At 43.1% G+C, this 25721-nt stretch overlaps 1 protein-coding gene across 2 annotated transcripts in view; it reads left to right on the forward strand.

Moving 5' to 3' along the window:
* usp3 (ubiquitin specific peptidase 3) overlaps nucleotides 1-25721 on the forward strand; it is a 215072-nt gene that overhangs the window by 128010 nt on the left and 61341 nt on the right. For both annotated transcript variants that reach the window (XM_060853656.1, XM_060853655.1), the window contains 2 exons: nucleotides 5648-5761; nucleotides 12774-12887. In XM_060853656.1, the coding sequence (XP_060709639.1) occupies nucleotides 5648-5761; nucleotides 12774-12887 (228 nt within the window). The remainder of the gene's footprint in view (nucleotides 1-5647; nucleotides 5762-12773; nucleotides 12888-25721) is intronic.

A 25721-nucleotide genomic window follows, 5' to 3' on the forward strand; every position in this document is an offset into this window, starting at 1 on the left:
ATTATTAAAAATCCCAGTATTCCTCCTCTGACAGCACTATGGGTATAAGGGTACAGCTGTTCAAAACACCCAGTCTTCAAATTCAATTAGAGTTGGATAGCCAGCTGACACCCTGTTAACTAATTTAAAAAAAAATAAGTCTTCTAGATTGTTTTCAATATGGAGCGTTCTGCTTTTGAATGTGAGGGAGCAATTGTGATTGGTTGATCTAATGATGGTTACTAAAAGTGTAATGATTTCATTCAGAGAAGATATTTTAAAAGAATGTGTTATCCCAATCTATGCCTAATTAGTATGACTCCCTTTGCAGTATGGATTGAATAAATGTTAGTGGTAACTGAAACCTTGTGTACACACAGTGGCAAAGCTCACAGGCATGTATTTAACCTGAACGCTTTCAGTGTCTGCCTGATGCCATAGAGTCATAGAAATGTACAGCACAGAAACAGACCCTTCGGTCCAACTTGTTAATACTGACCAGATATCCTAAATTAATTTAGTTTGCTAGCATTCGGCCTTGTCCCTCCAAACTATTCCTATTCGTATACCCATTCCGATGCCTTTTAAATGCAATTGTACCAGCCTCCACCACTGCCTCTGGCATTAATGCACCACCCACTGCATGAAAAAGTTCTCCCTTAGGTCCCTTTTAAACCTTGCACCTCTCACCGTAAACCAATGCTGTCTAGTTTTGGACTCAACTGCCCTGGGAAAAAGATTTTAGCTATTCACCCTTTCCATGCCCCTCATGATTTTATAAACCTCTATAAGGTCACCCCTAAGCCTCTGACACTTCAGGGGAAATAGCCCCAGCCTACTCAGCCTCTCCCTTTATCTCAAACCCTTCCAGTTTAGGGCTGGAGCTGAATAGGGTCTGCATAGCTGGCTTATCCAGAGAAGCCCCAGGATGTTAAAATGTGAGTAACATCATTGTAAATCTTTTCTAGACCCTTTCAAGTTTCACAACAACTTTCCGAGAGCAGGGAGACCAGAATTGAACGCAATATTCCAAAATTGGCCTCGGTAGGGCCCTGCAATGTATCACCTCAACATGACCTCTCAACTCCTATACTCGATGCACTGACCAATAAACAATGTAAACCACTTTACTGTATCCGTTGCTGCTGATGCGGTCTCCTCTACAGTGGGGAGACAGGACACCTAATTGCAGAGCGCTTCAGAGAACATCTCTGGGACACCCGCATCAACCAACCCCAACATCCCGTGGCCAAACACTTCAACTCCCCCCTCCCTCTGCTGAGGACATGCAGGTCCTAAGCCTCCTCCATCGCCACTCCCTTACCACCTGACACCTGGAGGATGAACGCCTCATATTCCGCCTTAAGACCCATCAACCCCCATGGCATCAACTGGATTTCACCAGTTTCCTCATTTCCCTTCCTCCCACCTTACCCCAGTTCAAAGCTTACAGCTCAGCACCGTCCTCATGACCTGTCCCATCTATCCATCTTCCTTCCCACCTATCTGCACCACTCTCCCCTCTGACCTATCACCTTTACTCCCACTTCTATCCACCCATTGCACCCTCAGCTCCCCCCTGCTCCCTTCCCCACCCCAACAACACCATCCCCTCCCATTTATCTCTCCACCCCTGAGGCTCCCAGCCTCATTCCTGAAGAAGGGCTTTTGCCCGCAACATCGATTTTTCTGCTCCTCAGATACTGCCTGACCTGCTGTGCTTTTCTAGCACCATACTTTTCAACTCTGATATCCGGCATCTGTAGTCCTTGTTTTTGTTGGTCTGACCAATAAAGGCAAGTGTACCAAACATCACCTTCACTCCTCAACCTGCCTGCGACTCCACTTTCACGAAACTATGAACCTGAACTCCAAGGCCTCTTTGTTTGGCAACATGCCTCAGGATCTTTCCATTAAGTGTATAAGTCCTACCCTGACTTGTCCCAGCAAAATGCAGCATCTCCTATTTATTTAGATTAAACTCCATCTGCCACTCCTCAGACTGTCGACCTATCTGACCAAGGTCCTATTGTACTCTACAATAACCTTCTTCACTGTTCACTACACCTCCAATTTTGGTGTCAACTGCAAACTTACAAACTTATGTACCTCCTGTATTCACATCCAAACCATTTACATGAATGACAAAAAGCAGTGGACCCATGTTCTCCATGCAGGTTTTTAAAAAGTGCTTTTTCCCTCTAAATATTTTAATGCTGCCAAGGTACAACGCTATACCTTGTATATAAAGTTGATGTTGAATCAGAGTTGAGTTAAATTGATCTGTTCAAAAACCCTTTGGATTATATGTATAATCAGATGCAGTAAATGCACTTATAGTATACTTGATGTAGGAGTGATTGCAGTATACTTGTTCAACAGTGGTTGACCTACTCGAGACTTGCAAATGGGATTCCAGATTAAGGAGCCAATTTGATCTCCCAAAGGTTATGTGGCAGGAACCAAGGCAGGCAGAAAAATATCTAGTCTATCACAGCATGTGGTCTTAGAGATTTTAACATCCTGGGACTTCTCTGGATAAGTCGATACACAGCCCCCATTTAGGAACCAACCCTAAACTGATGAGAAGCATTTGCTCAACAGTGGACAGGTGTGTAATTTCAGGCTGCTGACTTGGGCACAAAGAAACATTCTTGGCGGTCAGGTAAGGGGTGGAGAGGCCCAACATTCCTCTTTGAGGATGATAGAGTATTCCTGATCTTCTTTGCCACAAAGAAACAAAATCAAAAACGATTAATTCTCACTTTTGAGCCTCTGGTGAAGTTAGCTTCCCTTGCCACTGTAATGGACTTTGTGGGGAAAACACAAATCTCCCTGGGAAGCCCTCGGTTTGAAATAGGAGTCAGAGCCTGATGTAGTTTTTGGAAGGTGACATATTTTTAAAAAGGACCCACACTGCCTTCTATTGGCTGGTCCATTTCTCTGCTCAATAGAGCAAGTTAAAATGCAGCAGTGGGAAAACATCAAGAAACATTCACTGCAGCCATTTTACTTATTGCCCTGACCCGAAGGCAGGAACAAAGGGGGAAATCTGTTTTTTCAACACTCTGTCAGTATTTAGCAAAGAAATAGATGTGGAGGATAGTGAGATTAGTGTGGAGCATGCTAAAATGCTAGGGCATTTTGAAGTCAAGAAAAAAATGGTGTTAGACCTCTTGTGTATAAGTCCCCAGGGCATGATGGTATCTATTTCAGGGTCTTGAGAGAGGCAAGAGAGAAGATTGCTGGGGCCTTTACCAAGATCTTTGTATCCTCTCTTGCTATTGGAGAGTTGCTGAGGACTGGCAAACAGTTAATGTTGTTCTTCAGTTCAAGAAGGGAAATAGGGATAACCGAGGAAATTATAGTCTCACATTGGTGGTTGGGAATCTATTGGTGAGGATTCTTAGGGATAGGATTTATGTGCATTTGGAAAAGCGTGGTCTAATTATTAAAAATCAGCATGACTTTGTGTGGGGCATGTCATGTCTGACTAATTTGATTGAGTTTTGTGAGGAGGTGGCGAGAGTGATCGATGAAGGTAGAGCAATGGGTGTTGTTTTCATGGATTTTAGTAAAGCTTTCGACAAGGTAGGCTCATCCAGAAGGTTAAGATGTATGGGATCCATGGTGACTTGGCCATTTAGATTCAGAATTGCCTTGCCAATAGAACAGAGGGTAGTGGTGGAAAGATTTTTTTTTTGGCTGGGGGTCTGTGACTAGAGCTGTTCCATGGGGATCTATACTAGGACCTCTGTTGGTGACTTTTATAAATGACTTGGATGAGAACATAGATGAGTCAAAAAATGTGGTTCTGGAAAATGAAAGCAGGTCAGGTTGTATTCAAGGAGCAAGAGAATTGACATTTCGGGCATAAGCTGTTCATCAGGAAGCATTATGTGGGTTCGTAAGTTTGCAGACAATACAAAGATCAGGGGAGTTGTGAATAGTGTAGCAGGTTGTCAAAGGATATGATGGGATATAGATCAGTTGCAGGTGTGGGTGGAGTGGTGTGGGCAGGTAAGGCAGTTGGTGTTTAATCTGGATAAGTGTGAGCTGCTACACTTTAACATTTGATTGCCAAGGAAAAATGGCAGGACCCTTTAACACCATTGATATCCAGAGTGATCTTGGGGTCCTGTTCTAACTGAAAGTGGCCACACAAGTAAACCGGGTGGTAAAGAAGGCGTATGGTATACTTGCCTTTATCAGTTTGGGTATGGAGTATAAGAGTCAGGAAATTATGTTGCAGGTTTGTAAGACTTAGTTCAGGCCACACTTCAGAGTATTGCATTGACTTCTGGTCACCACACTACAGGAAGAATATTGAAGCTTTGGAGGGGGTGCAGAAGAGATTTATCAGGATGCAACCTGGATTAGAGAGTATGAGCTTTAAGGTTGTTTTGTCTTGAAGGGCGGAGGCTGAAGGGTGACCTGATAGAAGTTTACAAAACTATGAGAGGCATAGTTAGGGTTGACGGTCAGAATCTTTTCCCCAGATTTGACATGTCTCATACATTTAAGGTGAGAGGGTCAGGTTTTTTACACAGAATGGTATGTGCCTGGAGCAAGTAGTGTTGGATACAGATTCAATAGGGGCATTTTAAGGGGCTTTTAGATAAGCACCGAATGGAGGGATATGGACAATGAGCTGACAGAAGGGATTAGTTCAACTTGGTGTGATGTTCAGCACAACATCGTGGACCAAAGGGCTTGTTGTACTCTTCTATGTCAGAAATCACACAACACCAGGTTATAGTCCAACAGGCTTATCATAAATCACAAGCTTTTGGAATGCTGCTCCTTTGTCACTTCATCTGATGAAGGAGAAACACTCTGGTGTCATGTGACTTTTGACTTTGTCCACCTTTGTCCAACACCTGTACTGTTTCATGTAACACACATCAGGGATTGAACCTGGACCTTTCAGATAGAACCTTGGGTCTATCTGATCTACTCAAGAATTAAATGAAAAAACCCTCAGGATCTTGTTTGTGATGCTTTTGTCAATTTAATTTTTATGCATTAATAACTTGGGTGGAAGCATAAGCTTCTAGTCTATACCATGAACTTTGACTCCATTTCCCTGCATGGCATAGACTAGGAATATAAAAACAAACGTGTTACAAATGAGTTGCAGTTTTGAGTATGATATTGGCTGGATCTATCTTGCAATTTCATTAGTGCACACTTGGTACTTTTTGCAAAAAAACCCCACACTCCTACACTTGAAAGTTAATACTTAAGAGCAACAAGAAGGCAATGATCCAATTGATGAAGTGTTCAGAATAAAGTGCAATCTGAATAGTTTCCAGGAGACACATGAGCTCACTTCAGAGTACTCTTGGTACTAGTTGCACTATCAGCTCCTGGCTGAGTTCTAGGATAAGGACAATAAGAGCTGATTGCACTGTAACTGTGATCAGCATGCTGAAGCACTCTTCAGGCAGTAATCTCACCTCAGGGAAACTCTATATGATGTTCACTTGTTCCAGAGACTGAACAATTAGTTTGCTACCTTGTGATTGCTTTTAAGCATGTATTATTTAGCATGACACTAAGGAAAATTTGGACAACTAATAATTAAAAATACACACTTCAGAATATAAAGGTAGTGATGGCATACTTTTCAAATAACTGTCGTCATTTCACTGTTATTCATTTGCAGCAACATCCAGCAGTTCTGCTGTTATTTCAAGGAGCTTCCAGCAGTGGAGTTGCGCAGTGGTAAAACTGCAGGGAGAAGGACTTATCACACTCGGAGCCAAGGAGATAACAGTGTGTATGTTCCTAGGTTTCTTTGATTTCAGTGCACTGTAATATTGACTAAAGCAGGTGCTGTTAGAGAAAACTAGTTCAGAAAGTAAAATGAAGACTGCAAGATGTCCATTCTTGGAAACGTTCTTCTATTATTTAAAAAGATCAGCAGGCAAGTATTCATACTGTAGTACTGATGAGAATTATTCCACTCTGCATAAATTTTAATTGAGCTGGACGTGGAGAGGATGAAGACAGAGGGAAAGAGGTGAACTGCATTGGGAAAAGGATGTTGTATAAATAAAGGAGGTGGCTCTAAAGTGAAGGAAAGGGAGGAAAGCAAGAGGCTATAAGGAGAAGAGGGAAGAAATGAGATTTCAAGTGGGATAGGAAGGAAAGGAGGAGACACTACAAGGGAGCTGGTGGGAAGAAACTGAGATGGCTTGAAAAGATGTCAAACAGTATTAAAGCTGTCAATAAGGGAGTACTTAGCTAACTGGGAGCCAGGAAAATTTGAAACCAGTGATGTAATGAACTCCTTGAAAATTAATGTGGAATCTCTAATTGAAGGCCAAGTCAGTTGTTAAATTTAAATCTTGAATTGAGATCTAAAAAGCAGTGATTTCAGTAGTAACTACCAAGTTAAATGTTCCAGTGACTGTGCATATGCAACAGTTCAGCTGTGATTTCAAAAAGCTTGCAGATGTTTACATTACCTTTTTTGTGTACAAGTTTCTAAAGGTTATTTTGAAAAAAAAACTTTTTTTAACTAATGTGTGATGTCCTGTACCAATTAACTACAGTGGTGTTGAGGAAATCATTACTTTCCTTGCTTCATGACTTGGAGGAGCTGGTGTTGGACTGGGGTGGACAAAGCTAAAAATCACACAACACCAGGTTATAGTCCAACAGGTTTATTTGGAAGCACTAGCTTTCAGAGCGCTGCTCCTTCATCAGGTGGTTGTGTTTCTTGCGTGTTGTACCTTTTAAGTTTAATGGGAGTTAAATAATTGACTTTATTGTTGGATTCTTCAAATGTTGTTTCCACGGAAGTCAAAATAGATCAAATATCAACTCAAATACAGAAGCTGTTCTTACTGTATGGTGGCAACGTCTAATATTAGGTGTTTTTTTTTCCCATTCTATAAGACATTGACAAGAAGGTGGTCATCAAAATCTATCAAAGATTAGAATGAGGGCAGAATTGTGTACAGGGGATCTGGAAACATGAAAGGCACCAATACCCATGATTTCTTTCTCTGGCCTGGTGCTGATGAACTGGAAAATTTCTAATCTTACCATCTTGTTAAAGAAAGGAATTCAGAATTTTTGTTGGTTAGAACCTGGAATGTACTACCTAAGAGTTTGGTGGAGATGGGGGTCTCCAGTGATGTTTTCAAAGAGATTTGGATCATCATCTGAAAACTTAGAATGCGTGGGGCCAAAGGGAGAAGATAGGAGAGTGACACTAAGTGAACTTCTCCTTCAGGGGCCCAGTACAGAAACAAAGGGCTAAATGACCAGCTCCTACACTGCAAGCAATCCAAGATTCTAATTTATTTTGGATCCAAATCTAAATTTCAGAAAGGATCAAATGATTTTCAACAATTTGTGTCTCATTGATTAATGGCTATCATCATTTTCAAAGCAGTTGTAAAAGTGTGAGTGCTGTATTGTGCTGTGTTTGTATAAAATTCAAAACCTTTAGCAGCCAATGACTTTTCTTAACCAGAAAGTTAGAGAACAGAATCCATAACAACTTCTAAATGTAAAGAGGGTAATTCAATAAAATATTCATGTATTATGACGCAGAGGGTTGAACCCCTTTGTTAATTATAACCAAACATCCAGAAAAGTTCAGAGAAAGTGAGGACTGCAGATGTTGGATATCAGAGTTGAGCGTGTGGTGCTGGAAAAGCACAGCAGATCAGGCAGTGTCCAAGGAGCAGGAGAATCGATCTTTTGGGGATAAGCCCTTCATCAGGAATGAGGCTTGTGGGCTGGGGGGCTGAGAGATAAATGGGATGGGAGTGGGTTGGTGGGGAAGGTAGCTGAGACTGCAATAGGTCGAAGAAGGTGGGGGAGAGGATGATAGGTCAGAGGAGGAGGATGGAGCAGATGGATGGGAAAGACAATGGTCAGGTTGAGAGGGCGGTGCCGAGTTGGAAGCTTGACTGGGATAAGGTGGGAGAGGGGAAATGAGGAGACTGGTGAAATCCACATTAATTCTGTGGGGTTGCAGGGTCCCAAGGCAGAATATGAGGCATTTTTCCTCCAGGTATCGGGTGTTTAGGGTTTGACAATGGAGGAGGCCCAGGACCTGCATATCCTTGGTGGAGTGGAAGGGAGAGTTGAAGTGTTCAGCCACAGGGCTGGTTGGTGCGGGTGGCACAGTGATATTCTCTGAAACAATCTGTAGGTTGGTGTCCTGAATCCCTGATTTCGAGGAGACTACATCAGGTGCAACGAGTACAGTGATGACATTTGTGGGCCTTGAACAAAGGTGAGTAGGGAGGTGTGGGCGCAGAGTTTGCACTTCCTGCGGTGGCAGGGGAAGGTGCCAGGAGTGGGACGAGGGCTGCATGGATCTGATAAGGGAGTCGCAGAGGGAATGGTCTCTCTGAAATGCTGATAGGGATGCGAGGATATCCTTCGAGGTGGTGGAAGTGGCAGAGGATGAATCAATGTATATGCAGATTGGTGGGTAGGAAGGTGAGGACCAGGGTGTTCTGTCCTTGTAGCGTTGGGAGGGGTGGGGTTCACGGGCAGAGGTGTGGGAAGTGGAGGAAATGTGCTGGAGGGCATTGTCGACCAAGTGGGAGGGGAAATTGTGGTCTTTGAAGAAGGAGGCCATCTGAGATTTTCTATGGTGGAATTAATCATCCTGGAAACACATGCAGCGGAGGAATTGACAAATGAGGGATGGCATTTTTACAAGAAACAGTGTGAGAGGAGGTGTAGTCCAGGTAGCTGTGGGAGTCTGTGGGTTTGTAGTAGAGCTTGCCTCACCTCGTAACCTATTAAAAGTGTGAGGGAGTGAAAGAGAACTCATAATTTCCATTACTTAACAAAAAATAACAATTGGCTTTCCTAACTATTAACTATTAACTATTAAAAACTATTAACAAATCGAAGCTCCTTTTTTTTAACTAATTACTGTCTGACCCCAACTCTAAAAGTGCTGCTTTAATAACAATTATTAAACATTACATTAACTTAATCTCAAGTCCACACAGACTCTGTCTTCTCTGCTGTTTTCAGTCTTCTGTCTGCTGATCTCCCTGGATTGTCGTCTTTCCTTTTACTGCTTTTACAGGAAAAGATATCTTTTGAAAGAGATTGTCTTCTTATTTCTTTGAGAGCAAGATGTTAGATGGATAGTTAGCTCTCCGGCTCTATGGTAATTGCTGTGACCAAAGTTTCAAAATACCCTGGTTTTCTACCCCCAACATCATACACTCTCATTGGTTCGATGTTGTCGATAAAGTAACTTCAAATTCAATTGGGTTTTAGTATCCTGGGCATAATTTAAATTAATTGGTTAAATTTGAATTGTTCTCAAACAGCAACAAAACCTCCGGTATCCATTTAACAGCTAATTGTTACATGTATCTATTTTGGAACAGCCTGTCTGTTAGCTTCTGTTCAAGCTGTACTTTAAATTCAGTTTAAAAGTTCAGAAAACACTTTCTGCCTTAAAGTGAGTTTACACTCTTTCGACATTATAATACTTGTGTAAGGTAGAATGGAGCTCCATATTTTGAAAACCAGGACAGGGGAAATGAGTCGAAATGGCCTCATAAGTTCAAAGAACAAAGAAATTTACAGTACAGGAGCATGCCTTTTGGCCTTCCAAGCCTGCACCAATCCAGATCCTCTGTCTAAATCTGTCACCTATTTTCTGAGGATCTGTATCTCTCTGCTCCCTGCCCATTTCTGTACTTGTCTAGATGCATCTTAAATGACCCTATCATGTCTGCTTTGGCTGGTAACATGTTCCAGGCGCCCACCACCCTTTGCATAAAGAACTTTCCATGCATATCTCCCTTAAACTTTTCCCCTCTCACCTTGAACTTGTGATCCCATATAATTGAGTTCCCCACTCTGGGGGGAAAAAGCTTCTTGCTATCCACCCTGTCTATACCTCTCATGATTTTGTAGACCTCATTCAGGTTCCACCCTCAACTTCCATCTTTCTAACGAAAATAATCCTAATCTACTCACCTCTGTTCATAAGTAGTGCTCTCCATACCAGGCAACATCATCATGAACCTCCTCTGTACCCTCTCCAAAGCAAACATATTCATTTGGTAATGTGGCGACCAGAACTGCAAACAGTATTCCAAATGTGGTTGAACCAAAGTCCTATACAACAGTAACATGACCTGCCAACTCTTGTACTCAATATTCTGTCTGATGAAGGAAATCATGCTGTATGCCGCCTTGACCACACTATTGACCTGTGTTGACACCTTCAGGGTACAATGGACTTGAATACCCAGATCTCTCTGTACATCAATTTTCCACAGGGCTTTTCCATTTACTGTATAGTTTGCTTTTGAATTGGATCTTCCAAAATGCATCACCTCGTATTTGCCCAGATTTAACTCCATCTGCCATTTCTCTGCCCACCTCTCCAATCTATCTATATTCTGCTGCATTCTCTGACTATCTGCTACTTCACCAATCTTCGTGTCACCTGCAAACTTGCTAATCAGACCACCAATAGCTTCCTCCAGATCATTTTTGTGTATCACAAACAACAGGAGACCCAGCACTGATCCTTGTGGATCACCAATAGTCACAGTTATCCATTTTGAGAAACTCCCTTCCACTACTCCTGTCTCTCTCCTGTTGCCCAGCCAGTTCTGTATCCATCTTGCTAGTACATCCTGGATCCCATGTGATTTCACTTTCCCCATCAGCCTACCATGGGGAACCTTATCAAATCCTTAACTGAAGTCTATGTATATGACATCTACAACCCTTCCCTCATCAATCAACTTTGTCACTTCCTCAAAGAATTCTATTAAGTTGTTAAGACATGACCTTCCCTGTATAAAACCATGTTGCCTATCACTGATAATCCCATTTTCTTCCAAAATGGAATAGATCCTATCCCTCAATATCTTCTCCAGCAGCTTCCCTACCACTGACGTCAGGCTCACCGGTCTATAATTACCTGGATTATCCCTGCTACCCTTCTTAAACAAGGGGAAAACATTAGCAATTCTCCAGTCCTTCAGGACCTCACCTGTGTTCGAATTGGATGGTCTACACCTGGGCTGGACTGGAACCAATGTCCAAAGGGGTGCTTTTGTTAATGCCTGTAAGGAACTAGATAATGAAGTCAGTGTGACTAAGGGCAAGTGTAGGCAGGGAACAAATGATGAACGCAAAGGGACAAGTGGTCTGAGGTGCATTTGTTTTAATGCGACAAGTGTAGTAGGTAAGGCAGATGATCTTAGGGTTTGCTTTAGTACCAGAGAGTATGCTATTACTGAGACTTGGTTGAGGGAAGATCATCTGCTCCCTGCCTACACTTCCTCTTAGTCACGCTGACTTCATTATTTGTTCCTTACTGGCTTTAGTTACAACTTCCTTACTGTCCACTAGCCACCTCATTTGGTTCCCATTCCTACTGCCACATTAGTTTAAACCCTCTCCAACAGCATGAGCGAAAGCACCCCTTTGGACATCGGTCCCAGTCTGGCGCAGGTATAGACTGTCCAATTTGATCACTGGTGAGGTCCTGGAGGACTGGAGAACCGGAGAATTGCTAATGTTTTCCCTTTGTTTCAAGAGCAAACTATAAAGCAAATGGAAAAGTCCTAGGGAAAATTGATGCACAGAGATCTGAGTGTTCAGGACCATTGTTCGCTGCAGGTGTCAACTCAGGTCAATAGAGTGGTCAAGAAGGCATACAGCATGCTTTCCTTAATCGAACAGGGTATTGAGTAAAGAGTTGGCAGGTCATGTTACTATTGTATAGGACTTTGGTTCAGCCACATTTGGAATACTGTGTACAGTTCTCGCTGCCACATTACCAATAGGATGTGGATAATTTGGAGATGGTACAGAGGAGGTTCATGAGGATGTTGGCTGGTATGGAGGGTGCTAGTCATGAAGAGAAGTTGAATAGATTAGGATTATTTTCATTAGAAAGATGCAAGTTGAGGGGGGAACGTGATTGAGGTCTACAAAATCATGAGAGGTATAGACGGTGGATAGCAAGAGGCTTTTTCCCCCAGAGTGGGGGACTCAGTTGCTAGGAGTCATGAGTTCAAGATGAGAGGGGAGAAGTTTAAGGGAGATATGTGTGGAATGTTCTTTAAGCAGAGGGTGATGGGTCCCTGGAATGCATTGCCAGCGGATGTGGTAGAGGCGGGCACGATAGCATTGTTTTACGATGTATCTAGACAGATACGGAATGGTCAGGGAGTAAAGGAATACAGACCCTTAGTAATTAGGTAACAGGTTAAGATAGAGGGTCTGGATCAGTGCAGGCTTGGAGGGCATAAGGGCATGTTTCTGTGCTGTAATTTTTTTGTTCTTTCTAAAAGACCCACCTCCCCCAGAACCGATCCCAATGTATCAAAAATTGGAACCCCTCCCTCCTGCACCATCTCTCAACCCATACATTCATCCTGCCTATTCTTTTATTTTCTACTCTGACTAGCACGTGACACTGGTACAAATCCTGAGATTACTATCTCTGAGGTCCTAATTTTTAACTTGGCTCCTAACTCCCTAAATTCTGCTTGTAGGACTCATCCTGTTGTTTTACCTATATCGTGCACCACGACAGCGTCAGAATGTCCTGCAGCTGATCGGAGACATCCATGACCCGTGCACCTACCATTCGGGAGGCAACATACCATTCGGGAGTCTCGTTTTTGACCACAGAACTGCCTATCTCCTCCCCTTACAACTGAACCACATATGACCTTGTATCAGATGTGGGAGTCAGTGACCAAGAGTCTTAGTGCAACATGATTAACAAATCCTTTTTTCTGTTTCTTTGTTAAATGTTACAGCTCCCTGGTAGAAGAGTTCCGGAAAACACTTTGTGCCTTATGGCAAGGAAGCCAAACTGCATTCTGTCCTGAATCTCTCTTCTATGTAATTTGGAAAATTATGCCAAATTTCAGGTAAGAAACCAATTGTTCTATGAAACAGTTACATTCAAATTTGTGGAACTGCCTTTCTCCTTACAGATGCTAAATGATTTGCTGTATACTTCTAACATGTAGTTAATGCGCTAATCTGAACTGCAGTAACACAGAGGTGTAATGAGTCAAATATGCTACCCTCTAGTTCATCTTAGTAAGGGTCTTCTTTCTTCGGTATCATCTGAGAGAACATACACGTTGTTCAGTACAGATGGTTAGTTAAAATTTTGTTTAAATCACACAAGGAGCCTGTCAATCAAGAAAATGTGGCATTGATTTCATTGGTTTTTGTATCTATTAGTTAAAAATATGTATAAGCAACATAATTCTTGGAAGTTAATAATTTGTAAATCAGCATAAGTATTTGAGTTTCTTTCAGTGCCCTAGCTTTAAACTGTAGCTAGTGCCTGTTATTCACAATCTATCCATACAGAGCTTCTAAAGTACATCATAAAATATGAAATTTAAAGGAATCATCTAATTTATTGGTATGGAAAAATAGGTAGTGACTCATCTCTTTTCATACCCTCAACAGAATGAAATTACTTCAAACCTAGAAAAAATTATCATGTATTTTAGCATAGAGCGAGTGTTAATAATCCTGACTTAAAATGCTTGATGCAGTAAGATAGAACATAGAATAGCACAAGAACAGGCCCTTCAGCACACTATGTCTGTGCCAACCATGACCCACTATGTCTATGCCAACTAAACTAATCTCATCTGCCTCTGCATGGTCTGTATCCCACTATTCCCTGCATGTTCATGTATCATGTGTCTGTCTAAATACTTTAAACTTTGCTAAATGTTTCTGCTTCTACCACCTCCCCGGCAGCACCTGCCACCCTCTTGAGTATTTAAAAAACAATTTCCTCACCCATCTCCTTTAAACTGTTCTTCTCTCACCTTAAACCTGTGCCCCCTAATATTTGAGATTTCCTCCCTGGCAGAAAGATTCTAATTTCTACCCTATCCATGCCTCAGAATTTTATTTAATTCAATCAGGCTGCCCCTCAACCTCTGATACTCAAGTGAAAACAATCCAAGTTTGTCCAACTGCTCCTTTTGGCCAATGTGCTTCAGTCCAGATGACACCCTGGTAAACCTCTTTTCTACCTTCTTCAAAATCTCCACAGCTTTCCTATAGGGTGGTGACCATACCTTAACACAATACTTCAAACATGGCCTAACTAAAGTCTTATATAGTTGCAACATGACTTGCAAACATTTATATTCAGTGCCTTGACCAATAAAGACAAGATATGCCTTCCTTACCACCTTATTCACTTGTTACTTTCAGGGAACCAGGGACTTGCACTCCAAGATTCTTCTGTATACCAATGCTCCTAAGAGTCCTGCCATGTACTATATGCTTTCCTCTTGCATTTGACCTCCCAAAATGCGTCACCTCAGACTTGTTATAGAATCACAGAGTCAGAGATGTACAGCGCGGAAACACACCCTTTAGTCCAACTCGTTCATGCTGACCAGATATCCTAAATTAATCTAGTCCCATTTGCCTGTATTTGGCCCATATTCCTCTAACCCTTCCTATTCATATACCCATCCAGATGTCTTTTAAATTTTGTAATTGTAATAGCCTTCACCACTTCCACTAGCAGCTCATTCCATCCTCACCACCACCCACTGTGTGAAAATGTTGGGTTGACATTTAGGTCCCTTTTAAATATTTCCCCTCTCACTCTAAACCTATGCCCTCTAGTTCTGGACTCACCCACCCCAAGAAAAAGACTTTATCTATTCAACCTATTCATACATATTATGATTTTATAAACATTGATAAGGTCCCCCCTCAGCCTCCAATACTCCAGGGCAAACAGCCCCAGCCTGTTCAGCCTCTCGCTATAACTCAAACCCTCCAACGCTGGCAACACCCTTGTAAATCTTTTCTGAACCCTTTCAAGTTTCACAACATCCTTCCTATAGGAGGAAGACCACATTGCACACAATATTCCAAAAGTGGCTTAACCAACGTACTGTATAGCCACAACATAACTTACCAACTCCTATACTCAATGCTCTGATCAATAAAGGAAAGCATACCAAACACCATCCCCACTATCCTATCTGTTGTAGTTCTGTTCGCCGAGCTGGGAATTTGTGTTGCAGATGTTTCGTCCCCTGTCTAGGTGACATCCTCAGTGCTTGGGAGCCTCCTGTGAAGCATTTCTGTGATCTTCCCTCTGGCATTTGTAGTGGTTTGAATCTGCCGCTTCCGGTTGTCAGTTCCAGCTGTCCTTTGCAGTGGTCGGTATATTGGGTCCAGGTCGATGTGCTTATTGATTGAATCTGTGGGTGAGTGCCATGCCTCTAGGAATTCCCTGGCTGTTCTCTGTTTGGCTTGTCCTATAATAGTAGTGTTGTCCCAGTCGAATTCATGTTGCTTGTCATCTGCGTGTGTAGCTACTAAGGATAGCTGGTCATGTCGCTTCGTGGCTAGTTGGTGTTCATGGATGCGGATCGTTAGCTATCTCCCTGTTTGTCCTATGTAGCGTTTTGTGCAGTCCTTGCATGGGAATTTGTACACTACATTGGTTTTGCTTATGCTGGGTATCGGGTCCTTCGTTCTGGTGAGTTGTTGTCTGAGAGTGGCTGTTGGTTTGTGTGCTGTTATGAGCCCTAGTGGTTGCAGTAGTCTGGCTGTCAGTTCAGAAATGCTCTTGATGTATGGTATGCGACATGCCGCAACCCAAAGGACTAGCCACACTACCACACATCAAGAGCATTTCCGAACTGACAGCCAGACCTACTGTGACCACTAGAACTCATAACAGCACACAAACCAACAGCCATTCTCAGACAACAACTCACCAGAACGAAGGACCCGATACCCAGCATGAGCAAAACCAATGTAGTGTACAAATTCCCATGCAAGGACTGCACAAAACGCTACATAGGACAAACAGGGAGACAGCTAACGATCCGCATCCATGAACACCAACTAGCCACGAAGCGACATGACCAGCTATCCTTAGTAGCTACACACGCAGATGACAAGCACCATGAATTCGACTGGGACAACACTACTATTATAGGACAAGCCAAACAGAACAGCCAGGGAATTCCTAGAGGCATGGCACTCATCCACAGATTCAATCAATAAGCACATCGACCTGGACCCAATATACCGACCACTGTAACGGACAGCTGGAACTGACAACCGGAAGTGGCAGATTCAAACCACTACAAATGCTGGAGGAAAGATCACAGAAACACTTCACAGGAGGCTCCCAAGCATTGAGGATGTCACCTAGACAGGGGACGAAACGTCTGCAATACAAATTTCCCAGCTTGGCGAACAGAACCACAACAATGAGCGCCCGAGCTACAAATCTTCTCCCAAACTTTGAACACTATCCTATCTATCTGTGACTCCACTTCCAAGGAATTATGAATCTACACTCCAAGGTTCAGCAACATTTCCCAAGAACTTGCCATTAAGTGTATATGGGAGGGGGATGGGAACCGGAGCTACAGTCAAAGGATGAGTTAGGTGGTGAACAAGCAAGTAAAGCATATAGAGAGTTGATAGGGCAAAGTTGCAGTCATTATGACAGGTGTGTCTATTTTAATGCAAGAAGTGTAAGGAATAAGGGTGATGAACTTAGAGCATGGATCAGTACTTGGAGCTACAATGTTGTGGCCATTACGGAGACTTGAATATCACGGGCAGGAATGCTTGTTGGATGTTCCGGGTTTGGATGTTTCCAGAGGAATAGGGAAGAAGGTAAAATAGGTGGGGGAGTAGCATTGCTAATCAGGGATATTATCACAGCTGCAGAAAGGGAAGTCGTGGAAAGGAAGGAAGGTTTGTCCACAGAGTCCATATGGGTGGAAGTCAGAAACAACAAAGAAGCTGTCACCTTATTCGGAGTTTTATATAGAGCCCCCCCCACCACCCCTCTCCCACTCCCCCTCCCCACTCCCTCTCCCCATAGCAACAGAGACAGGGAGCAGCAGATTGGGAGGCAGATTTTGGAAATGTGCAGAAGTAACAGGGTCGTTGTCATGGGTGACTCCAACTTCCCTAATATTGATTAGAACCTCCTTAGCGCAAATAATTTGGATGAATCAGACCTTGTCCAGGAAGGATTCCTCACTCAATATGTATATAGGTGGACTGGAGGGGAGGCCATATCAGATTTGGTGCTCGGCAACGAGCCAGGTCAGGTGTCAGATCTCTCGGTGGAAGAGCATTCCGGTGATAGTGATCACAGCACCCTGACTTTTACTATAGTAGGAGATATAGACAAGAGCAGACAGTATGGGAAAGTATTTAATTGAGGGGGGAGGAATTACAATGCTATTAGGCAGGAACTGCGGAGCCTAAATTGGGAGCAGATATTTTCAGGGAAATGCGCAACAGAAATGTGGAGTTTGTTAAGGGAACACTTGCTGCAAGTGCTGGATAGATTTGTCCCTCTGAGGCAAGGACTGGAAGGTAGGGTGAAGGAGCCTTGGATGACGAGGTGTGAAACATCTCTTGTCAAGAGGAAGAAGGAAGCTTACTTATGGTTGAGGAAGCAAGGATCAGACAGGGCTGTAGAAGATATCAAAGTAGTCAGGAAGGAACTGAAGAATGTACTTAGGAAAGCGAGAAGGGGACATGAAAAAGCCTTGGCGGGTAGGATTAAGGAAAACCGTAAGTTGTTATACACTTACGTGAGAACAAGTAGATTGCCAGAGTGAGGGTAGGGCCGATCAGGGATAATGGAGGGAACTTGTGTCTGGAGTCAGAGGAAATAGGGGAGGTTCTTAATGAATACTTTGCTTCAGTATTCAGTAGTGAGAGGGACTTTGTCGTTTGTGAGGACAGTGTGAAGCAGGCTGATAGGCTCAAACAGGTTGTTTTTAGGAAGGAAAACTTTCAAAAACATGAGGATTTATAAGTCCCCTAGTCCAGACAGGATATATCCAAGGTTACTATGGAAAGTGAGGGAAGAAATTACTGCACCTTTGGTGATGATCTTCAATTCCTCACTATCTGCTGGAGTAGTACCAGATGGTTGGAAGGTGGCAATGTTATTCCCTTGTTCAAGAAAGGGAAGAGGGATAATCCTGGTAATTACAGATCAGTCAGTCTTGCATTGGTGGTAGAACATAGAACCTTACAGCACAGTGCAGCCCCTTCAACCCTCGATGGTTTCACCGGTTGGCGCAACAATCTGAAGCCCATCTAACCTACACTATTCCATTATCATCCATACATTTATTCAATGACCATTTAAATACATTTAAAGTTGACAAGTTAATACTGTTGCAGGCAGGGCATTCCACACCTTTACTACTGAGTAGGCGAATTATTGGGGAGGATTCCGAGAGACCAGATTTATGACTGTTTGGAAAAGCATAGCCTGATTAGTGATAGTCAACATGGCTTTGTGAGGAGTAGGTCATGCCTTACAAGCATTGTTGAATTCTTTGAGGTTGTGACAAAGATGTTGATGAAGGTAGAGCAGTGGATGTGGTCTGTATGGATTTTCGCAAAGTGTTTTATAAGGTTGGCTTATTCAGAGAGTAAGGAGGCATGGGATACAAGGAAATTTGTCTGGATACAGAATAGGCTGACCCATAGATGCTGGGAATGGTAATTGATGGTGTTCAGCCTGGTGTTTGGTGACCAATGGTGTTCCACAGGGATCTGCTCAGGGACCTCTGCTCTTTGTAATTTTTATAAATGACTTGGATGAGGAAGGGAAAAGGTGGGTTAGTAAGCTTGTCGATGACACAAAGGTTGGTGGAGTTGTGGGTAGTGTGGAAGGCTGTTATAGGTTGCAGTGAGACAATGGCAGGATGCAGAGCTGGGCTGAGAAGTCGCAGATGGAATTCAACCTGGAAAAGTGTGAACGATTCATTTTGGAAGGTGGAATGCAGAGTATAGGGTTTAAAGCTGGATTCTTGACCGTGTTGAGGAACAGAGGGATCTTGGGGTCCACATTCATAAATCACTCAGAGTTGCCACCCAAGTTGATAGGGTTATTGAGAAGGCATATGATGTGCCGGCTTTCATTAGTAGGGGGTTTGGGTTTAAGAGACACGAGGCTATGTTGTAACTGGTCAGACCACACTTGGAATATTGTGTTCAATTCTGGTTCCCTCATAATAGGAAGGATGTGGAGACATTGCAGAGGAGATTTACTCGGCTGCTGCCTGGGCTGAAGGGCATGTCTTAAGAAAGGTTGAGGGAGCTAGGGTTTTACTCATTGGAGCAAAAAAGGATGAGAGGTGACTTGATAGAGGTTTAAAAGATGATGAGAGGCATAGATAGAGTGGATAACCAGAGACGTTTTCCCAGGGTGAAATGTCTACCATGAGGAAGCATAATTTTAAGGTGATTGGAGGAAGGTTTAGGGGAGATGTCAGAGGTAGGTACTTTATGCAGAGTGTGGTGGGTGCATGGAATGCACTGCCCGCAATGGTAGTAGAGTTGAAGACATTAGTGACATTTTCAGAAACTCTTGGAAAGGCACTTGGATGATAGAGAATTGTCAGGTATTTAGATTAGTTTGATGTTAGAGTAGGATAAACAGTCAGCACAATGTTGAGGGCAAAAGGGTCTGTACTGTGCTGTACAGTTCTATGTTCTGTGTTAAGTCCTGCCTTGAAATGCCTTTTTCAAAATGTAGCACCTCACATTTATCTAAATTAAACTCCATCTGCCATTCTGTGGCCCATTGGCCCATTTGATCAATGACCAAGCCAATTTCGTACCCAACTTACCAACTCATTATGGACTCATGTGACTTAGTCTTCTGGACCAACTTACCACGACATATCTTGTCAAATAGTTTAGTAAAGTGTGAACAGCATCTGCTGCCCTATCCTCATCAATCATGTTCATCACTTCCTCAAAACACTCAGTCAAATTTGTGAGACAAAACCTCCCCCATTTAAAAGCATGCTGACTATGCCTAATAAGTCCATTCTTCTCCTTTTGTGACTGAAACCTGTCTCTAAGAATCCAATGAGCTAAAAAGGATACAAAGCTCTCTCAGGTCACAGCAGTCTCCTCTCTTGCCACTTCAATATCCTGGGATACATCAGATCAGGCCCTGGGGGACAATTCTACCTTATTCTTTTTCAAGCCACCCAACAGAGTAGAGGAATGATCACTCGATAGGTTTAGGGTGAGAGGAAAAATTTTATAAGGGACAACTTTTTCACACAGAGGGTGGTGCATGTATGGAATGAGCTGCCAGAGGAAGTGATGGAGGCTGGTACAATTAGATTAGATTACTTACTTACTTACAGGCCCTTTGGGCCAACAAGTCCACACCGACCCTCCGAAGAACAATCCACTCAGAACCGTTCCCCTACATTTACCCCTTCACCTAACACTGTGGGCAATTTTGCATGGCCAATTCACCTACCCTGCACATTTTTGGACTGTGGGAGGAAACCCATGCAGACACGGGGGAATGTACAAACTCCACACAAACAGTTGCCTGAGGTAGGAATAGAACCCGGGTCTCTGGCGCTGTGAGGTCGCAGTGCTAACCACTGTGCCACCGTGCCGCCCACAATTACAACATTTAAAAGGCATCTGGATAGGTATATAGGAGGAGTTTAGAGGGATATGGGCCAAATGCTGGAAAATGGGGCTAGATTAGTTTCTGGTTGGCATGGACAAGTTGGACCGAAGGGTGTGTTTCTGTGTTGTACATCCCTATGACTCTATGACCCGAAACATTAACTGTGATTTCTCTCTGCAGGTGCTGCCAGACCTGCTGAGCATTTCCATCAATTTCTGTTCTTGTTTCTGATTTCCAGCATCTGCAGTTCTTTCAGTTTTATGCATATAAATTGCATTGCATAGCCTTTTCTAGCCCTCTCAAGTTCCTTGTTTGTTCTTTTCTGCTTCCTTTACACCCCAAGGGCTTTTTTTAAAATTTCTGTTTGCTAAACTTTACATGTGCTTCCTTTTTGTTTTGGTCTAGTCTTTCAATATCTCTTGTCATCCAGAGTTCTCAAATCTTGCCATCCATATCTTTCTTCCTTGCAGGAACATGCTGGTCCTATACTCTGATCAGTTGCTCTTTAAAAGACTCCCATGACTCAGATATGGATTTTCTTCATACAGTGATCCCCAATCTAATTTCTCCAGTTCCTGCCTAATGTTGTTGTAGCTAGCCTTCCCCCAATTTAGTACTTTTACCCCAGCACCAGTCTTATCTTTATCCATGACTACCGTAAAACTTATGGAATTGCAATCGCTGTCCCTAAAATCTGTCATCATACTGAAACTTCAATCACCTAGTCAGGCTTACTTCACAACACAAAATTGTGCAATTTTTAATGTCAGATTGCAGTCCAACAGGTTTATTTGGGAGCACTAGCTTTCGGAGTGCTGATTCTTCATCAGGTAGTTGTGCATCAGGACCGTGAGACATAGAATTTATAGCACAAGATTACAGTGCCATGCAACTGAAATGATATATTGAAAAACCTAGATTGTTGTTAAGTCTTTCATCTTTTAGAATGGGTCTCAGGTTTCAGTTCATTAATATGTAAATCCCAGAAGTTTTTTCAAGTTACATTCTCGCAATAACTTAAGGTTTTATTAAGAAAAAGGTGACATCTACATCGGCATGGTGGCTCAGTGGTTAACACTGCTGCCTCACACTGCCAGGGACCTGGTTCGATTCCAGCTTCGGGTGTCTGTGTGGAATTTACACATTCTCCCCATGTCTGCCTGGGTTTCCTCCAGGTGCTTCGGTTTCCTCCCACAATCCAAAGATGTGCAGGTTAGGTGAATTGACCATGCTAAATTGCCCATAGTGTTCAAGGATGTGTAGGTTAGGTGCATTAATCAGGGATAAATATAGAGTAATAGGGAAATCTGCTTGGGTGGGATATTCATCAGAGTGGACTTGGGTTGGAGGGCCTATTTCCACACAGGATTCTATGATTCTAGGATGATCTCAGCTCAGACGATGCATTAAAGGTGTGAGGTTGGTCTGTCTGATTCCCTTTCGTGACTCAGACTGGTTTTATTTCCAAAGTGGAATTTATAAAATATTACTTGGATTGACTGCCTGCAGGTTGTGCATTTTTTTGAGCAAATTAAAATGTCCAACACTGGCTCCTCCACATCTTCACAACGCAAGGTTGAATATTTCCAAGTGGACTATCTACATAACTTCGGATGAATTTCGGATCATTCCTGAGGCTAAGGGGGTTGTTGAGAAGAGTTACAGGAGGTAGTCGCACCTCAGATACAAGAAACAGGCAGATGGGTTAGTCAGGGGACAGAAAGGGAACCAGCAGACAGTGCAAGGAACCCCTGTGGCTGTTGCTCTCAATACCAAGTATACCATTTTGAACACTTGTGGGGGATGATTTACTGGGGTAAGTCATTGGGTATGGGTCTCTATACCCCATGTACAGAGTCTGCCCCTATTGCTCAGAGGCAAAGGGGGTGAGGGGAGCAGAGTATTAGTCACTGGGGACTTTATAATTAGGAGGATAGATAGAAGGTTCTATAGGGACAAGAGAGACTCACAGTTGGTGTGTTACCTCCCAGGCGCCAGGGTTCGTGATGTCTTGGATCGTGTTTTCAGGATCCTTGGGGGAGGGGAAGCAACCCTAAGTCGGGGTCCACATTATCACTAACAAAAGTAGGAAAAGGGATGGGGATTTCAGAGAGCTAGGGTGGAAGCTTAGACCTAGAACAAACAATTGTTATCTTTGGTTTGTTACCCGTGCCACGTGCTAGCGAGGTGAGGAATAAGGGGAGAGAGGAGTGGAACACATTGCTACAGGGATGGTGCAGGAGGGAGGGTTTTGGATAACAGGATAATTGGGATCTCATTCTGGGGATGGGTGAGACCTCTACAAACAAAATGGTCTACACCTGAACCAGAGGGGTACCAATATCCTGGGGGAGAAATTTGTTAATGCCCTCTGGGAGGATTTAAGCTAATTCAGCAGGAGGATGGAAGTCTAATTTATAGTTCCAATGTCCAGGAAGTTGACAGTATTGAGGTCAGAAATAAGGTTTCAAGGTTGCAAGAGTGCCTCAGCAAGCAGGAAGATGGTTTGAAGTGTGTCTACTTCAATGCCAGGAGCATCCGGAATAAAGTGGGTGAACTTGCAGCGTGGCTTGGTATCTGTGACTTCGATGTTGTGATCATTTCGGAGACATGGATAGAGCAGGGAAAGTTGTTGCAGGTTTCAGGTTTAGAGATTTCAATAAGAACCGGGAAGATAGTAAAATAGGGGAGGTGTGGCATTGTTAGTCAAGGACAGTAATACGGTGGCAGAACGAATGCTTGAGAACTCGTGTATGGAGGTAGTATGGGCTGTGGTTAGAAACGGGTGTGGGGAGGTCACCATGTTGGGAGTTTTCTATAGGCCTCTGAATAGTTCCGGAGATGTCGAGGAAAAGATAGCAAAGATGATTCTCGATAGGAGCGAGAGTAACAGGGTAGTTGTTATGGGGGACTTCAACTATCCACATATTAAACTGCTTTAGATGAGTTAGTACTTACTTTAGATGAGTTAGTTTTTGTCCAATGTGTGCATGGGTGTTTCCTGACACAATATGTAAACAGGTCAACAAGGGACGAGGCTACATTGGATTTGGTACTGGATAATGAAATCGTCCAGGTGTTAGATTTGAAGATAGGTGAGCACTTTAGTGATTGTGACCACAATTCGGTTATGTTTACTTTAGCGATGGAAAGGGCTAAGTGCACAACACAGGGCAAGAGGAGGGAAGGGCAGTTCTGATGCAATTAGGCAAGATTTAGGATGCATAGGATGGGGAAGGAAACTGCATGGGATGGGCACCATTGAAATGCGGAGCTTATTCAAGGAAGGCTTATGCCTACTGCGTGTCCGAGATAAGTCAGGCGGGGCGGAAATGGTTGATTGAATCTCTTGACAAGAGGAAGAAGGCTGATGTAATGGTGAGACGTGAAGGCTCGGTTAGGACGCTTGAGAGTTACAAGTTAGCCGGGAAGAGAGCCAGGAAGGGACATGAGAAGTCATTGACAGATAGGATCAAGGAGAACCCTAAAGCTTTCTCTGTGTATGTCAAGAATAAAAGAATGACTGGAGTAGGTTAAGGCCAATCAGGTTCAGTTGTGGGAAGTTGTGCATGGAGTTTGAGGAAATAGGAGAAGCGCTAAAGGAATATTTTTTGTCACACTGGAAAAAGACAGTGTTGATTAGGAGAATACTGAGATTCAGGCTACTAGACTAGATGGGATTGAGGTTTACGCAGAGGAGGTGTTAGCAATTCTGGAAAGTGTGAAAACAGATTAAGTCCCCATGGCTGAATGGGGTTTATCCTAGGATTCTCTGGGAAGCCTGGGAGGAGATTGCAGAGCCTTTGGCTTTGATCTTTATGTCGTCATTGTCTACAGGAATAGTGCCAGAAGACTGGAGGATAGTAAATGTTGTCCCCTTGTTCAAGAAGGAGAATAGAGACAACCCTGGTAATTATAGACCAGTGAGCCTTACTTTGGTTGTGGGTAAAGTATTGGAAGTGGTTATAAGAGGTAGTATTTATAATCATCTCGAAAGGTATAAGTCGATTAGGGATAGTCAACACTGTTTTGTGAAGGATACGTTGTGCCTCACAAAGCTTATTCAGTTCTTTGAGAAGGTGACCAAACAGGTGGATGAGGGTAAAGCGTGTGTATGGTGTATGTGGTGTATCTGGATTTCAGCCAGGTTTGGTAAAGTTTCCCATGGGGTAGGATATTGCTGAAAATACATGGGATTGAGGGTGATTGGCGATTTGGATCAGAAATTGGCTGGCTAAGTAAGATAGGGTGGTGGTTGATGGAAAATGTTAATCTTGGAGTTCAGTTACTAGTGGTGTACCGCAAGGATCAGAGCCGCTGCTGTTTATCATTTTCATAAATGACTTGGATGACGGCGTAGAAGGAATGGTTAGTAAATGTGTGGATGACACTATGGTCGGTGGAGTTGTGGATAGTGCCGGAGGGTGTTGCAGGTTACAGAGGGATAAAGATAAGCTGCAGAGCTGGACTGAAAGTTGGGAAATGAAGTTTAATATGGAAAAGTGAGAGATGATCCACTTTGGGAGGAGCAATAGGAATACAGAATACTGGGCTAATGGTAAGATTCTCGGTAGTGTAGATGAGCAGAGAGATCTCGGTGTCCATGTACATAGATCCTTGCAAGTTCCCACCAAGGTTGATAGGGTTGCTAAGAAGGTACACGGTGAGTTAGCTTTTATTGGTTGATAAATTGAGTTTTGGAGCCATGAGGTCATGTTGCAGCTATACAAAATTCTGGTGTGGCCGCTCTTGGAGTATTGCGTACAGTTCTGGTCACCGCATCATAGGGAGGATGGAGAAACTTTGGAAAGGGTTTAGAGGAGATTTACTAAGATGTTGCCCGGTATGGAGAAAAGGTCTTATGAGGAAAGGTTGAGGGAGTTGAGGCTGTTTTCGTTGGAGAGAAGAAGGTTGAGAGGTGACGTATTTGAGATGTATAAGATAATCTGAGGACAGTGAGAGCCTTTTTTCTCGGATGATGATGGCTAGCACAAGGGGCCATAGCTTTAAGTTGAGGGGTGATAGGTAGAGGACAGATGTCAGAGGGAGTTTCGTTACTCAGAATAGTTGTAAGGGCATGGAACGGCCTGCCTGTAACAGTAGTAGACTCACCAACTTTAAGGGCATTTAAATGGTCATTGGATAAACAAATGGATGCAAATGGAATAGTGTCGGTTAGATGTGCTTCAGATTGGTTTCATAGGCTGGCACAATATCAAGGGCCGAAAGGCCAGCACTGGGCTGTTATGTTCGATATTGT

The sequence above is a fragment of the Hemiscyllium ocellatum genome, chromosome 42 (assembly GCF_020745735.1).
Source record: "Hemiscyllium ocellatum isolate sHemOce1 chromosome 42, sHemOce1.pat.X.cur, whole genome shotgun sequence".
Lineage (NCBI taxonomy): Eukaryota > Metazoa > Chordata > Chondrichthyes > Orectolobiformes > Hemiscylliidae > Hemiscyllium > Hemiscyllium ocellatum.